A 15,533-nucleotide genomic window follows, 5' to 3' on the forward strand; every position below is an offset into this window, starting at 1 on the left:
AGAAAGACTGTCAAACTAAAAGAGGCAGTACTACACTCATGTATGGCTGTTCTAGTTGCCGATGTGCATTTTCCATTGTAGAGTCACACATTTTAACTTCTATCTTTGTAGACTATCTCTCTCTCTGTATGTAAGTGTGTGCGTGTGTTTGTGCATTTCTGTATATTTGTATTCAGAGGTGATCTTCAATTACTGCACTCGCAAGCAGTCTGTTTGAACAGCCTGATGACTCTGAAGAGCCAGAGATGATCTGGTGAAGGGAAAATGAAAAATATGGCTGGAAACCATGATGACCTACAGACACTACAGAAACACACACACAAAAAGAGGCGCACACACACACACACGCACACACAAACTCACAAAGCAGCCAAAAAGCCAATGGATGCCTCAACATATCAAGGGAGATACTGGGAAAAAAATCCTATCTGGTAGGTCAGGAGAATAGCAGAGACAACATAACACTCTTAGCACAATCCCGACCTTGCAGCTGCGGTTTGTAGATTTGCAAATTGATTTGGACAACAAAAGGAAACACTGCATAAAGCATGACACAAATGGAGAGAAAGTACTATGACAAATCCCAAAAAAAAGAAAATAAAATAAAACACAGGATCAAAATGCAACACAAAGCAGAAACAGCTTAGTCTGGAAAAATAAGCATCCACAGACAAACTTACGGACAAAATCATTTTAAAAACCCTGTTTATATATATTTATATTTATATATATATATATATTTCAATACAATTATTCAGCTCCCCGATATACTGTATACTGTATATATACACATTGGGATATCTTAAATAGAAATAAATCCTAAATTGCAGAGATAAATGACACTATTCTCTGTAGTTTAGAACAGGTTTAGAGACTGAGAGAGAGAAAGAGAGGACTGACTGACAAGATCTATTGTGTTGCTACTGGAGGCCTCAGAGCAGTTAATAAGACGGGGACACTGGATGGAAAAACAAATAGAGACGGATGGGACTCAGGGGAGGTGGGATGGGGTGGAAGAGATCAGCTGAAAAACTGGGAGTTTACTGGGTCCAGGTCCCTGAAAACCAGATTGTACCGGGGGGAGGAGGAGTTTGGACCGGCCGGTCAGGTGTTGTATCAGTTGGAACAGAAGGAGGATGTGAATCCGCTGGTGTCTGGGTTTTCTGGTCTGAGAGAGATAGAAAGCGGTAAGAGTATAAACAAAAGCCACTTTCACTGTTTGATATCCTGACATTTTTATTTACTGACTTTTCTAAAATGTAGCCAGGTTCAGAATCAGACTCATCCAGGACGTTTGTGGCTGAATCTGTTATTAATATTTAGAAGACTTAAAAAATAAAATGAAAATGATATATTGGCAGTATTGACTAACTATCTGCAGTTAGTTCCACTTTCCTCTACAGAGCTTTTTAGCATTGTTTTGAAAAACCAACTGTATCCCTCCTGCACAACATCAAACAGCAGACAAACACAGTTAGTGACTAGCTGGTGAATGTAGTGGAGCGTTTAGCTAAAGAGACAGATATTTTCCTCAGGAGTTGGTGGAAACTAAAACAGAGCTTCAAGGAGAGTGAACACTGGATATAAGAATGCTCTCTATCTGTTCTGCTGCTTTAGATTTGGCTGTTGTAGAACTGTAACCAAGATATGTACTCAGTAGTACATTTTGCATATGAAGAATCAAATGTGTCTTTAGCATTTCTGTGATACAATGTCTTGTTATTTATCAGCCAGCATATATTTGCATGTTTGCATTTTTGCTGATGTGTGTGGTCTGACTTGCTAAAAATTCTCTGATTCAAGCTTCCTGAAATGTGAGGATCTTTTTTTGTGTGTGTGTTTTATAACATTGTACATTAAATATCTGTTTTTGGACTGTTGGTTGCACACAACAAACTATTTAAAAATATTACACTGTAGTACAGTGTCTTTTTCTTTTATGTTAAAAATGTGTTGACTGAATAACCTATTAGTCGAAAAACAAAAAAGTGCAATGGTGCACAAAACACTTAAATTCCTCTCACCTGATGAGCAGCAGCATTCACGGTCTGACACAACCTCAGTCCTCTAGAGCCACCATCCCTTTCACTGGGTCCTTCACTCTCATCTGACACACACAAAAAAACATACAGAAATGTTGTAGCTGAATGATAAATCACACTTCAAACACAGGAGTGTACGGTTGAATTACGTAGTTTCACTAATGTGTCTATATGTACTAATTAGAAGAAATCTTAGGATCTGTCCTGTCTAATTTTTTTTTGCTTGCCTCATCTAGCTCCTTGCGCGTCTCCTCCTCCATGCGACGAATGTCCTCCATGTTCAATTCAATCCATTTATCGATCCAGCAGAACAGCTGACGGTGGAAATTAGTGAACAAACGCTTCTCTTGCTGAGGACAACAGGAAAGGGAAGTTAAAGTCATACTGTGGTTTGGAGAAATTGAATTTTTAAGTGCAAATGATAAAACTAAGCTGTTTGATTATCAGAGATGTTTAAATCCAGCCTGCTTTACCCTGTTTATCCACTAGATGCTGGTACAGCACACACTGTACAAACTGTATGTACAGCATGATTGCGAGTGGTACTTTTCCACTGTCAACTCACAATGCCAGGATGTGAGACACTGAGTCTACTGTATGCATGCACAGGATATACAGCGCTATGGCACAGCAGTCACACACACACACACACACACACACACACACACACGCACACGCACACGCACAGCCGAAATACTGTCCAGGAAAGGAGATATTGCAAACATTTCCTGTTTGTCCAGCAACATGTCAAACAGTTTGTTGTTAATAATCTCTGCTCAGCAGCTGACCTTGACCTGTGGGTACCTGGATGATGTCATAATGATAATAAAGGGACAAACTGGTGGAAACTGTAAACAAACCTTCTGGATGAAGTTCTCCACTTTATTTTGCAGGCCCCACCACTTGAATTTGACAGTGACCAGTTTGTAGGCACACATGTGTGGGCAGTCTGTCCTGTTAGGAAGTTCCTTCTGTAAGTACACAAATATACATACAGGGACTTATGAATTGTCAACAAAGGTTGGTGGGGAATATAATATATATTGGCTCAATATTTTCCATTCAAATTTTTGGCAGTAGTCACAGATGTAATTTAGAAATACTGAGGTCTTTAGCCCTATTCCCCAATAATTTTTAACTAGACAAAAACAATAAAAAGTTTCTAAATATTTTCAATTATTTTACTTTTTCAAATTTTCTAGATTCAGATTCATGTTCACTTTTATTGTCTGTAAAGTTCATTTCCCTACATGCTGCCTTAAATGGTCTTTTAAAGCTTTCTCTGCCAGTAATTGCCAGTAATTACATTTTTAGGGAAATATCTAAATGTCTATTCATTAGTCTTGTTTATTTGTTTGTTGGCCTGAAAAAAATCAAATTTAAATATACTGACTTAAAATAAAAACTAAAACTGCTAGTGGGTGTTTGTAGTTTTGTTTAACTCCCTTGCAGGGCACTAAAACCCACAAATTCACTGAAGCGGCCATGGCCCTGGTTACATTACAATAAAATGTTTGTCTTGTACTAATTTCTTCAACACTAACTGAACAACAAGTGTCATGCAAGTAATGTATTTTACTTTGCACATCAATAATTAACAGTAATGTAGTTCAAGGTCTTTGTTTCTCATTTATTTCAGTGTCTCAACACAACAAGAAGATGCTGTACCTTCCAGTCTGGGCCTAGAGGGCCTCGTCCTGTCTTCATTGACTTGAACTTGCAAGGATCCTCCTCTGGCTTGTAGTCCTGGAGAAACAGAAGAAAAACCAGAATGAACGACATGAATAACGCAGCACAAGAGGTAAGAGATCTAGTTCCTGAAATCATCTCAATATGGATCTCAAGCGAAACATATTCACCTTCGGCTCCACTTGGCTTCTGTCCGCAATATCGATATAGACTACATCCACCTTTTTCCAGGTTTCTGCATCCAAACCGTGTACCTGAAGCAGAACCACAGAGTACAGCTAGATGCGGGCACAAGCCTCTGCAGACCTCACACACACAGCAGAGGTGAAAACACAAGACTCAGGGTGAAAATGTTTTTGAAAGCCTGCATGATGCAAGTGAAAATGTAGAAAATTATACTTAGGTGATACATTTCTCTGGTAATTTGTGGAGCTCTTTTTTGCAGTGCTCTCTGTTCAAAGATTTATTTGTAATTATAATAATTTATAAATAGGAACTATAGTAATGAAAATAGTAATTATGGGAGCCTAAACAAGGGTTTTTTTTCCCGTGTGTTCTAGAGAAGAATTCATATTAACGTCCCTGATGCTGCTTGTACACACATACATACACCACCTCTGCTAATTACAGTCTTCAGTAATTACATTTTCGAGGTGGCCCATGTCAGGTTTGTGCCATGTCTCAATCTTGATCAGGAAGTTATCTTTCATATACTCGTTCTGCAGAGAAAAGAGAAATAATCCTGAATGAAGAGGAACAATTAGTCTACTGAATAATATGTAACTGAGTAAACAACCATGGAATACAATGGACACGGGTCAATCTCCTGCTCTCTCACACAGACACACAGACACAGACACACACACACACACACACACACACACACACACACAAACACACACAAAGTAATAGTGTCTGACTATCCGTACTGCTGCTGTGTCACTGAAATAGATCAAATTTCTTTCTCAACTTTCAGGTTAATTTGCTGCCTCTGTGGGCATCAAAGTTTGGTGTGTCCTTTGTGTCGACATACATGAAATTTATCAGCGCAAAAGAAAAAAGTACTTACAGTGATAACTGCAGAGCCAGATGAAAGAAAGCATAGGAGGAAATAGAGAGAAAGAAAAAAAATGAACATATGAGAAATGTAATAACATTTACAGTGTCGTACAGAGGTTAAGGGGAACTGCTGAAGAGTATTTGCCGGTGAGTACTGTGTGCATAGGTTCAGGTTGTGCCTTTGACTACTCTCAGGCAGCTGGATGTGTGCGCGTGTGCGTGTGCGTGTGTGTGTGTGTGTGTGTGTGTGAGATCTCAGCTTGAAAGGCTCAGGTGATTGCATGGGTCTTCTCACTGGACATACAGTAAATTATTCAACTACTCCTTCAAGGTGACAGAGACCCAGAGACACAGAGTGAGAGAGAGAGGTATAAAGAGTGCTTGGACAGATCAGCATCTGTGATCAATAGATTAAAAGGTAGTTTGGAAGATGGGACTTCCTCCAGGGATTTCTTTTGGACCTTTATATAGATAGATGGAGTTTAGATTTTGAGCATAGCCAAGGACTTCCTGTGACTGTGACATGCTTTCTTTTCGTTTTATCATGGGGCGAATCTCTCAATTCTAAGAAACATAATATTATTCATTTAACTTATCTTTTATTTCCCAGAACATTTCTTATAATAGTGTCTGCTCTTGTAGCCCTTAAAAAAAGTCATGACCCGGGTTTTAATTTTAACAGGTGCCACAGTGTGAAAGTAATGAAAAAAAAAAGTGTGCAGCTTCAGATATAAGTCTATCTGTATTTAATCTAAATGAGTAATACTGACAACATCATAACTGCTTTTACACAGAGCTTTGAAAGGGGATACTGTGTGAATTTTTGTATTAGTATAAGGGTTGTGTGTGTGTGTGTTGTGTGAGCTACCTGTGCGACAGTATGGGTATGCGTTCCAAGCTTTCTCATGGATGTTGAGAGCTGAAGCTGGAGCCAACATTCTGACGAATGATGGCACTTTACTGTAGAACAGGAAAGTGAAAAAAGTTTAAAGGTATTTTTAACATACTTTGTACGTGGCACAAACAAGGCTTTCATTCATCGGGATAAACTAACCTGGCTGCTGGTGGTGGCTTTACATGACCATGCACACATGGGTGTGGTATCAATCTTTTCATCTAACTCTATTTAAACATGCAAATAAGCAAAATTGCCATAATTTTGACCTATTCCTTCAAAAGTAATGGTCATTTTCAGCTTACTAGACTGCTTGGAGTGAACAAATGAGTGAACCAAGGTTAAGACTTTAAAATAATGGGATAACAGACTGAGGCAGAAAAATGTGTGAATGGACAGAAGCCAAGAGATGTGCCCTCAAGGGAGAAATGAATTAAGTAGCCCTTCTGAGTGAACTTTCTGTTGCTCTTATTAGCATTTAAACCTGTCAGAAAAACTGCTTACCTCTGCAAATGGTAGATTTTGTGTGTGTACTGTCCCTTCTCTCCGTCTTTCTCATAGGGCTCATTTTTTAGCACCTCCACTCCTTCCCCTCCACCAGTCTCATTCTTACTGGCCTCAGCCACAGAATACAGCTGGCCAACCTGGTACTGAAGAAGAGAAAAATAAATAAGAGAAATAAGGAGCTGTTTCCCTAAAACCTCCTTTAATGAAAGCATTTTGTAGTCACCATGTATTATCCTGAAGATGAGTAAGCTTTCACAGTCACATCCTTTTATTTTTTCATGTGTTATCAGCGCATCTATTTCAGTCTTAGATGATGGATTACTTTTTCTTCTGATCCCTGATCGCTACCTTAACCTTTCCCAGTTCCTGAATCCTAATAATCTCTTCCACACACTCTTGTTTGTCCTTTGTGTTTTCTTGTCGTCCCACATTCTTTTATGTTGCGCCCAACTTGTTTCTTTCACAACCTGTACACTTTCTCCCTCTCTCATCCCGCTTCCCCTCTCATCCCCCATCTTCCTGATCCTGAGTCTGCATGTGTGTATAAACATAGGACAATGGCTCCTTTCATTTCTTAATCACCTCTAATCCACCATATAACCTCTGCACAAAGCTGGACCACAGGGCAGGCACACTTACAACATCACAAACATGGAGCAAATTCATGTAGTAAGAATAATTCTATTATGTTTACACATAAAAGATTACAGTTGTTCTTTCTGTTCCATTGTCTGTTAATGTAAAACATCATTCTATAAAATCAAACCATGAGAATATTATTGGTTACATGTTTATTTATTAATGATAAAGCAACAGTGTCTCCTGTGGCCAACTTGTGCACAAAACCAATAAATCTAGGAACCAGAGAGGATTTCGACATTGAAATGTTTGAATTAGTTTAAAAACAGTCAGTCATGTTTAAGAAGTACGAGCAGTATGTTGATCCTGTCAGCAGTGTTTTCCGTATGTTTTCTTTATGGTGAGTTTTGCAGAATGTCAGATGTTTATTGAGTGCTTCCCTGTCTCATGAACCTCAAGTCATCTCAGAGCATTTAACCTCTGTCACTTGTAGTGAGAGAGTGAGGAATTAAACAGACAAAATATGATGAAAAGATGAATGTCAAAGCTCTTGGATCAGTAACAGGCCATAGGCAATCCAAGAACTGATCAGACTCCAGATGACACATATATATTTTTATAGCCATGACGATGAAATTAAAATGGATAGTGAACTGAGGCCAAATCCCAGAAATATTTGTAGTGGGACTAGATAGTTAAACTTTGTTTATACCCACCAAGTTCAGTGCAACAGTGTTAAATGGTCATTGTTGCATCAATTCTTTTAACTATGTTAGACAATATTAGAAATGTGACTGAGAAAAAACATCAGTGAACAGAAAAGTCTCTGCAAAGAGACTGCTCCTCTTAACCATGACCTTTTGGCCTTTTGTGTGCATTTAAAAGGTTACTCTGCTGCAACAGCGATGAAAGACAAAAAGGACAAAGACCTAGATGAAGTCTGCCACAGAGGGTTAAATGTCCTCCACATAATGTGGACACTGATGTTCTGAATAAGAGTGTGGCCATGAGTGTCTCCAGGGTAGATTCTCCAGGGTAGTGAGCAATAAAGAGAAAGTCAAATGTAAACTGGAGACCGTTTCCCCTAAAGCAGCTGCAGATACCACAACTGCTGAGTACATAGATGGGATGCAGGAAGAGCAAACCCTCCTCGATAGGAGGTCAGTCCATGTCCAGTTCAACAGACTGGAAATTCAATTTAGTGAATTCTCCAGGGGTTTCAACAGCTGGAACAATCGCATTCAACAATTACTCCCCCAGACAAAATCATTGTTCAAAGACATTAATCTGTTGTCATCCCTTGTGATAATACAACTGTTGTGCTTTTTGGAAGAATCAAGTTGAATTGTGGGGGAAAAAAAGTGAAAGAATCTAAATGGAATTGTGGATGGATTTAATTTTTACACCCTTCAAGTGTTTGAAAGGATAGCACACCTCCATATGTGGTATTTGGTGGCAAAGACTGCTGCTTCAGACATCAGACAGGGAGACAGAGAAACAGAGGAGATGAGGCTCTGGAGGGATGTGATGTGAAGGGCAGAGGGGGCACATGTGGCTCAAGAGACAGGGGATGTTACTCAACTGTCTTCAGGCTTTGTAGATCACATTTTAGACAAATAATTCTCTTCTCATAGCATGCTGGCTGGGACACAGTTCTCAGGCCTCCTGTGTTGACAGAAAACCTGCCCCATTATGTAGAGATATACAACACCAGAAGATGTTTTCAGCTCTCTGATTGGCTTTGGCTGCTACTCAATGTTAGGAAGATGTTCCAAATGTTTTTACATTGAATGTATTTCCCTATATACACGTGTATGTGTATGTAAAGAATATATAAAGAGGATATGTCATTCTAATCTCAGCTGCAAACAGGTTATCCCATCTTTGTGCTTTACGCTCATACTTGAGACTGTTTAGTGTAAGAACAGATTAAGTGCTTCACATATTTATCTTGTCATTTGTAAACACCACAAGTCAAATATCTCTACCAAAAGTAGATTACTCACATGTAAGTGGAAATAATCCATAGATATAGAGCAGAGGGCGAGGGGGGGGTTACACACAATGTCATGTAAGCAGTTTCAGGTGACTCATTTACAATGCAGGCCTGAATAGAAAAGCAAACTGCAATGGAAATGAAGGTAACAGGGGACAGAGGGACACCCAGAGATAAAGAGGACGGAGACCGTGAAAGACTGTGCTGACTGTCAACAGTCTATCTGATGGGAACCTTCTTTAATATGAGGGATGCTCATCAGAGCTGTAAAATACAAAGATAACAAGCTTTTCTCAGGGTGATTGCTGCTGTGCATTGGAAATGTGACACATCAATCTTGAAAATATAAAACATTTTATGTATGTGTTAGAACGTGCACAATTTGAATATGAAGACATATAAAAGTCAACCTGTTACCCAAGAAAAGTACGGCTTTAGTGACGGCAAGCACTTGTGTGTCACTTTACCGAACAAAGTGAACCAAGGAATCAGATAACAAAAGTTGGGCCTTGAGCCATTTTAGCTAACCCACACACTCACAAACATTGAAATATATTTAAATAAGACTTACCTCTTCCACAGAGATAGGAAGAATCACTCGACTGGAAGAGAAGGAAAAAGGAGGGACGTTATTAAAAAAAAGTCAAAAAGCAACAATCAAACCAAAACTTGGCCGTTCCTGAGCTATACCTGATGTATTAGGCCGACACACAGTAATTCATACCAAATGTGTGGTAATAATGAATTTTCTCTGTAAACTGGATCAGCCTGGAGAAATGCTGTGAGTGACACACTGACAACATGAAGTGACATCTTAGGCCATTTGTATTGATACAGATCCGGACACCAATTATCTGACAGACGTGTCTTTTCCATGATGCTGTTCCAAGGGGACTCTTCAGCTGATGGAAGTAAACCAACTGGGATTTGTAATGAGCTACACAAACAGTAGATGACAATCAAAGAGCGATTGGTCCGGACTTCCTTCAGCTCTCATCAGTATCCGAGATAAGCCCGACGAAAGTCACATTTTTTAGAGGAATTTCACCTCATACAGAGCAAAGAAAATAAACTGTCTTAAGTGTTTTAGCAAAGTAAATGACAAGCATACTTTTGTATTCGTGGCATGACACACTATCCTTTGTTAACAGTAATTATAAGATAGTAAAATCTAACATGGATTCCACACTGGAACAAGATACAGTCCATCAAGTATGAAATTCACATATTTGACATTGACACTGTGACACTGAGTCATCAGGAGAGAATAAATGATCTATTCTTTGCTGCTCTGAGGAGAAGATGAAAATATGCTTTACTGAAGCAAGAAAACAGCCAAGATCAAATGCAAAAACTGAGACGTGAAGCCTGGTTTTCATGTTGTTCATCCGAGCAGTCTGTTTAAAAAGGTTTATAATACAGGTTACGCTATGTGGGGAGAAAGCTGTGTTGCAGATACACGATTTTTAATTGGTTAATAAAATGTTTGATAAGGTGCACGATTAACTTTTTGTTATCGCCTCACCACTGTGGTATGTCCATCAATGTTCTTATTGATGCTGTGATTAAAAAAGACATGAGGCCTAGCCCTGTGCTCACTATGTTATATAATTTTTATTCCTTCAATTCTTTAAAGTTTAAATAGTTACAAAAAATATTTGAATGTTTCTGCAGGTCTGGAGAATGTCAGCACCTCCTAGAGGGTAAAAGCTAACTGCGCATGTGGCCAACAGTGGTTCTACTGGACCTACAATATTGTCAGGTAAGTTAGCGTTGAAGAGTATGTGTACACAGTCTATTTCTCTTAGATAGATAGAGCGTATCAATGTGTTCTTTCTGTTTTGCCTTTTGCCATGTTTTGTTTGTTGTTTGTTCAAACATTTTTTCCATTTCAACACTACATTTACAACAGTGAGAGTGTTGGGAAATGGAACTGGCCAACGAACGGACACATAGGTCGCACACCAGAACTCTTTCTGAATGAGCCAAGAACAAACTTGTTTTTGTTCACATTTGGTCTGGGTGGCAGCAGGCCCAGTGAAACAAAGACATGGGTAAAACACAGAACCACCATTACAGCATGTGGCTCTTACTGAATCAGTGATCAGTTATTAGAGCTGCGAACATCAAGATGCATAAGGAAAACAAACATTTGTGTTGTTTAATTCTCTTTAATTTACATGTATGAAGACTTTTTGTGGGACACTCATTGATACCTACAGTGTGTCACTGAGAAATCAGATTCACCGTGATGATCTGATGATCAGTGTTTCACCTTTTAGGTAACTGATCTCAAGGAAAGTAGGTAGTAATGGAAAAGGATGTGTTGACTCACTGTTAAAGTTATTTTGCTCAAACAATGACACAAATTTAGAAATCCACTAATAATTCCCATGTAATCTGGAATGTAAAATGTAATCTCATAAATCCCTTTTTCCAAACTGATACGAATTAAAAGTGGAGAAGTAAAATAAATGAAAAAACAGCAAAAGAAAAAAGGAAATGATGCAACAAAGAATTATGGGTATTGTAAAAGCCTGTTAAAACTTTATATTTAGGGAAAAGAAATATTACTGGCTACAAGATATAAATGGTGGCTGAAAACTCAGAATTAAAAAGATAGAAAGGTTCAAATTTATGGGAAACTGATAATTCTTTGGTTTTATCCTTTGGTGATGTAGCCCCAGTATGATTTACAAATGCTGCCCACGCGCAGACAGTATTACTGTGTCAAGAAAGACTTATTTTGTACACACATGCGCACACACACCATTTCTGAGCTCTTTTATATTTATATACAGATCTCTGACACTTTTTGTGCTTTTTGTACCACGTAATGCACATGTAGAATATGCGGCTTTGCTGATTGTTTTGTAATTGTCTGATGTATGCCCAAATTCACATAATCCTACATCCCACTCGCCACTGAATGTAATCTGGGTCTGAGTCCCCCCGGCAGACATTGGATAGGAGGCCAGATGCTGCAAGGAAGGAAGGCAGAGAGTGAAAACCACTCTGTAATGTTCAATGATAGTGTTAATATAATTGCACTTGCAGTATATCTTCTAATTTTATTTACAATGAAGTGTTGCTGCTATTTATTTGTCAGCTAGATACTGTAAAATATTGTGTCACTGTACACCTTTTTCGATGCTCATATCTCTCTTCTTCTTTTGTGTGGCATACTATGAGGTAAAAGAGCAAATGAAATTTTTAAATACTCAGTAGAACTTTAATTTATGCTGAGGTAAAACCACCTTAATGCTCTCTCTCTGTAAATCTCCTTGGTCTAAAGGTCTTGACAGGAATATCAGGTGTCTTTGTGTTGCTTCAGAAAACAAACACCCCCTCTTCTCTCCTGCCTCACTCGTCTTTCTGTCTTCTCCTCTTCTGTTTTTTTCACTCTATCTTCCTCTTTCACTGCTATTCATTCTCTTCCTCACATCATACATTGCACAGTGTCTGTTGCCGTACACCTGCCAAAGCTCATGGAAGTGCAGAATGGAAGTGGATCAGGAGTTATTTAGGTCAGTGGTTCAGGTGAGCATGGACTGTCTGGACTACAGTAGGACATGGATCAATTCACTGCCTCTTGACCCCCATGATGGTATCTTGGAGTGTGTGTGTCTGTGCACATGTACAAGCCTCTTTGTGTGCCCATGTGTTGACAGTGTGTAAGTGCATTCAGCATTTAATCGTGACTGATTTAATTAATTTCCAGGCAGACTGCTGAGGCCCAGACTCTCCCTAATCACTTCAGATCTTTGGCCAATGCCATCACTCTGATCCTGAGCTTTTTTTTTGTGCTGGGCCATTTATTGATTAAATACACGTGGTGAGAAATCAAGACAATAATCAATGTTGATAAATGTGTGCCCATTTAAGCCAGTGTCTAATCAATACATATATATTCAAGATCAGATCAGTGTTATTTTTAGGTGGAAGCTGCCAATAGCTGAAATTTGTGCAAATTTACAGTACCCAAGCTCCTGACCTCACACTGTAATATAAAATAAAAATACATTTGTAATTGAGAACTAGGGGGGAAAAGATACATTTTAAACATTTCATAGAAAATAGGTTGAAAGATCATCTGAAAATTTACTGCAACACTAAAAAATATGCAGGAAATGAAACCAATGACTTTTTCTACAGGTGGGTCACTAGCTCCTTGAGGCAAGATGAATCTGGTGTACACACTGACACCAGTTAAGAGCATGAAACTGAAGGAGCCACCATCCTGTCTGAAGTCGACAACCATGTCTAATATATATATATAGATTTTTTTTTTTTTTTAATTTGAAGGCCAGTGTCATTCCAGTTCATCTGCAATTCACCGGCCATACCCTTATTCTAACCACCAGCTGATTCTGGTATAGGCCTCAGTCAGTTATCTTCACAGCACACAGAGGCCTGCACAAGCAATGTGTTAAAGCAATGTGTTAAAAAAAATCTCCAGAGCTTTCCCTTTGCACGCGAGATCCCACTTTATCTGCCATCCCGTCTCTTCGGTCCAGCTGTCAGATTCTCAGAAATGCCTGGCTGGTGCGTCAAAACCTCGCCATTTGCCTTTTCTGTTTTTTGGGTTTTTTTTTTTTTTTTGTTGTTTTTTTAGCCCAAGCTTTGCTCCCACCTCCCCTACCTGCCCACTCCCACCCTTTCTCTCCTTGAGCATCCCTCCACCCTTGGTCCCTGCACACCTCGCTATCCCCATTCCTTCAGAGGTAAATGCCGGAATGCTCCATCAAGTAGTTTCACCTTCACCGCGAATCAATAACATGGCCACGGAGGCTTACAGGGATGGACGCTGGCACAGCGCGGCTTACACCAGCCATTTCTCCCTCAGCACCTCCACAGCTCCTATCGAGCATCCGTCATTTTAGCACCAGAGCAAAGGGAATTATGTGATTCGCCACAGCGAAAGCCTCCCGATTTCACTTGAAGGCTTGTGATGCAAAAAATGTGAAGGGCACAGCCATGCCTGCGCCGGTTGCTGATGCAACTAGCCTACAGCCACTGCTTATATTATCTCTCGGTTTATTCAGTGAATACTTTAGGATGATGGAGAGTTGTATGCGTGGAAAAAAAAAGCATGATGACGGACATGGAGTCAAGCAGATACGGGATGTCGACATCACCCTGCCCGCACTCTAATTCCACTCTCGGGCGACTGGCCACAATGTCAGCGCTGCGAAACCAGACGGATAAACGCGCACACATTCTCCCCTCTCTGTCTCTCCCTCACTCTCTCTCTCTCTCTCTCACACACACTCACATACACTGACACATGCACATCGAGTTACTTACAATTCCTTTATGAGCATTTTGCTTATGGCGATGCAATATATCCCAGAGGGAAGCGGCTCAATACAGGTCCAGAAACAGGGTCGATCCCTCCCTCCGTTAGTCTCTTCTTTCTCCGCTTGCTTCTCTCCCACCTCTCCCCCTCTATGTCATTCTACCTCCACAGTCGCTTATTTTCTTCAAATTCACTTCCTGATCGGGGCCGCGGCGCGGCGTTGCTGTTGCGCGCAGAGCACCAAGGCCTGTGCCAAAGCAGACTACACACAGAAAAGGATGGTTCATCACGGGGTGGTGTGCGGTTGTTGTGGTTGGTCCATGCACATTAGACATAACGACTGAATGGGTCAAAATGACCAAAATAAAAATAAAATCAAATAAAGGTAACGTGCGAATGTGTAATTTAAAATGTAGATTAGTACAGCTAATGGCAATAGGTTTTTGAAGCTGAAATTAAATTTCGTTTTTGTTTAACCAGACCAGGCTATATAAAATATATATATAATTTTTGGGGGGTACAACAAAACATCAGACAAACCACTAGAAATAAAGAAATATAAATGAATACATAAATAACTACTCTTCTGTCATGGTACAGACCGAATGAGTTTCTCTGAACCATTTTTCTTATGAGTGTGCTACACCCTCTGCGTCATGGCAGTCACGGTGACGTAGAAACGTGGTTATTCGCCATCACAGTGTGCACGGGCACGACACGGGGACCACCACCGATGGCACGGACGCACGGTGCGTCAGCTCTCTAAGCCCTTTAAACAGAGTCCCCGCATCTGATGTGATTATCTGCGTCCTTAAATTCCAAACCCACTCCTGTCCACTGGATACCTGTCACCAGTGACTGACATGACATCACCTTTTACATTACAACGGCTTTCAAGCGCATTTCCAGTGACGATAACACATGAATTGTAAAATGAAATCATGGAGTTAATCCACAGGCAGATCTGTAATTCTCTCAAGGACCCCCCATGAGATCCCTTGGCCACACCACCCACTGGTCTATAGGATGGTGGCGGCGCGTGATGCGATGACAAGGCATCACAGGTCCCTAATCCAGTCACACGTCCCGAGCATCGCGGGATGTGATTGCGTGTTTGTGTGTGAGTCTAAAATTATGTAACAGCGCGCTGCTGCTGTATTTATAGCGCATCTGTATCCGCCTGCCAACATCCGCTTATTATTCCTCTGCCTTCTCATCTGCAGGGCCGCTTCTGAAGCGTATCTATCTATCTATCTATCTATCTATCTATCTATCTATCTATCTATCTATCTATCTATCTATCTATCTATCTATCTATCTATCTATCTATCTGTCTGTCTGTCTGTCTGTCTGTGTCCATCCAGAGGGTTGCCAGAATGACTACAGTCACAGGCTTAGTGTAACTTGACATTTAGAAGGACTGTGTGCATCAATTGTTTGTTGGGTATGATTACTTATTGTGCTATA

General features: G+C 40.0%; 1 protein-coding gene and 1 long non-coding RNA gene across 2 annotated transcripts in view; one reads left to right on the forward strand and one right to left on the reverse strand.

Moving 5' to 3' along the window:
- LOC121190328 overlaps window positions 1–15,533 on the forward strand; it is a 35,073-nt gene that overhangs the window by 9,002 nt on the left and 10,538 nt on the right. Inside the window, exons 5-7 of the long non-coding RNA XR_005894970.1 lie at window positions 2,279–3,015; window positions 3,682–3,843; window positions 10,442–10,529. This is a non-coding gene — a long non-coding RNA (uncharacterized LOC121190328). The remainder of the gene's footprint in view (window positions 1–2,278; window positions 3,016–3,681; window positions 3,844–10,441; window positions 10,530–15,533) is intronic.
- On the reverse strand, window positions 764–14,218 carry pitpnab (phosphatidylinositol transfer protein, alpha b). Its single transcript, XM_041050968.1, has 12 exons — window positions 14,075–14,218; window positions 9,339–9,369; window positions 6,190–6,335; window positions 5,659–5,750; window positions 4,801–4,808; window positions 4,376–4,450; window positions 3,902–3,985; window positions 3,711–3,788; window positions 2,903–3,013; window positions 2,270–2,392; window positions 2,025–2,107; window positions 764–1,168 (listed from the first exon to the last, which is right to left on the reverse strand). Exons 1-11 carry the CDS (start codon window positions 14,089–14,091, stop codon window positions 2,060–2,062), a joined length of 813 nt encoding a protein of 270 aa, XP_040906902.1. The 5' UTR covers window positions 14,092–14,218; the 3' UTR covers window positions 764–1,168; window positions 2,025–2,059.

This window comes from Toxotes jaculatrix, chromosome 12 (assembly GCF_017976425.1).
Source record: "Toxotes jaculatrix isolate fToxJac2 chromosome 12, fToxJac2.pri, whole genome shotgun sequence".
In the NCBI taxonomy this organism is placed as follows: Eukaryota; Metazoa; Chordata; class Actinopteri; family Toxotidae; genus Toxotes; species Toxotes jaculatrix.

What these genes read in the sequence shown, in the direction of transcription:
- pitpnab (XM_041050968.1), bottom strand. An exon ending in ACATGGGCCACCTCGAAAAT is followed by an intron (nt 3,986 to 4,375) that starts GTAATTACTGAA and finishes GTTCTGCTTCAG; the next exon opens with GTACACGGTTTGGATGCAGA. An exon ending in TGGAGAACTTCATCCAGAAG is followed by an intron (nt 2,393 to 2,902) that starts GTTTGTTTACAG and finishes TGTTGTCCTCAG; the next exon opens with CAAGAGAAGCGTTTGTTCAC.